The following is a 1,046-nucleotide window of genomic DNA, read 5'->3' on the forward strand; positions in this document are numbered from 1 at the left end:
AAAAAAAAGGCAGAATGAGATGGCAAAGCCCAAGTGCCAACGCTCCGAGGAAGCGGTGTGATGAGTCAAACGTGTCAGGTGAAACAAGTTGCTGTGGGAGTTTTTTCGGCTTAAAACCCCAGGGAAGCTCATCAAATGGACTGAACCAAAACTCCCCCTTTAGAGCCCGTTCGTGTCTATTGCTGTCACGGAGGCCGGGGTGGAGGACCGGGAGGTGGTGGCTGAGGTCTTCTCGAGGGCTGGGCTGGGGATGCCGTCAAGGCTCTTGGTGGCAGCCAGGGGCTTGCTCTGGCCGTGCAGGCCTTGGCCGCAGATGCGGTGGTGCCGCTCCCAGTCCTTGTGCTGGCAGAAGGAGCCGCAGTCCCGGGCGATGTTGCAGCCACTGCACGTCTCGCTGGCTTTGCGACCGCAGTTCCAGCAACTCTGCAAGAACAAAGACGTGGCATTTTAAAACAGGTTTAGTTTCCAAGAGCTGCGGGACGGTGCTGACTCAGGCCTGGAGGGGACTGTTCACCCCCCTCTGGCTCAGATTTAGTAACATTAAAATGAGCAATCCCTTAATTCCTGCCATTGCACCGCTCTTTGCCAAGGGTACCAACCCCTGCTCCTCTGCTCTGCCCAAACCTCCTGCCAGGCTGCACCGGTCACATCCTCTCCTCTGGATCCACCCAAACATACAGAGGAAACAGCAGGCAAGGACTGAAAAACACGCCGCAGATGCTGCTATTCTTTTTTTTTTAAATTATTATTTCCTGTTTTAAGCAGCTCTATTTTGGTATCGCTCCCAGCCAAGTGCTCTCTGTGGGGATTACGGCGGGCTGCACAGGCACCATTTGCTGTGCACCCTGCCTAGCAGCACAAGAGGTCACAGCAGGCTAATTTGGAAAAGAAAAAACTCATTTGAAAGCCTCCCAGCCAGGTGGAAGCACTGCCAGAGCCCAGGCTTCAATCTGGAAGCAGAGCAAAGCCCCTCTGGCTGCCGGGCGAGGCGTCAGCTGGTGGGCTCACGGCGTGCCACCGCTTCCGACGGGGGGCACGGGGCCAGC

The 1,046-nt window shown here is 56.2% G+C and overlaps 1 protein-coding gene across 1 annotated transcript in view; it reads right to left on the reverse strand.

Moving 5' to 3' along the window:
- Positions 1-159: 159 nt before the first annotated feature.
- The window catches only part of CBFA2T2 (core-binding factor, runt domain, alpha subunit 2; translocated to, 2), a 15,400-nt gene continuing 14,513 nt past the window's right edge, over positions 160-1,046 (reverse strand). The window contains 1 exon segment of the mRNA XM_010085350.1: positions 160-423. Coding sequence (XP_010083652.1) covers positions 160-423 — 264 coding nt within the window.

Source organism: Pterocles gutturalis, unplaced genomic scaffold (genome assembly GCF_000699245.1).
Source record: "Pterocles gutturalis isolate BGI_N339 unplaced genomic scaffold, ASM69924v1 scaffold100, whole genome shotgun sequence".
NCBI lineage: Eukaryota > Metazoa > Chordata > Aves > Pterocliformes > Pteroclidae > Pterocles > Pterocles gutturalis.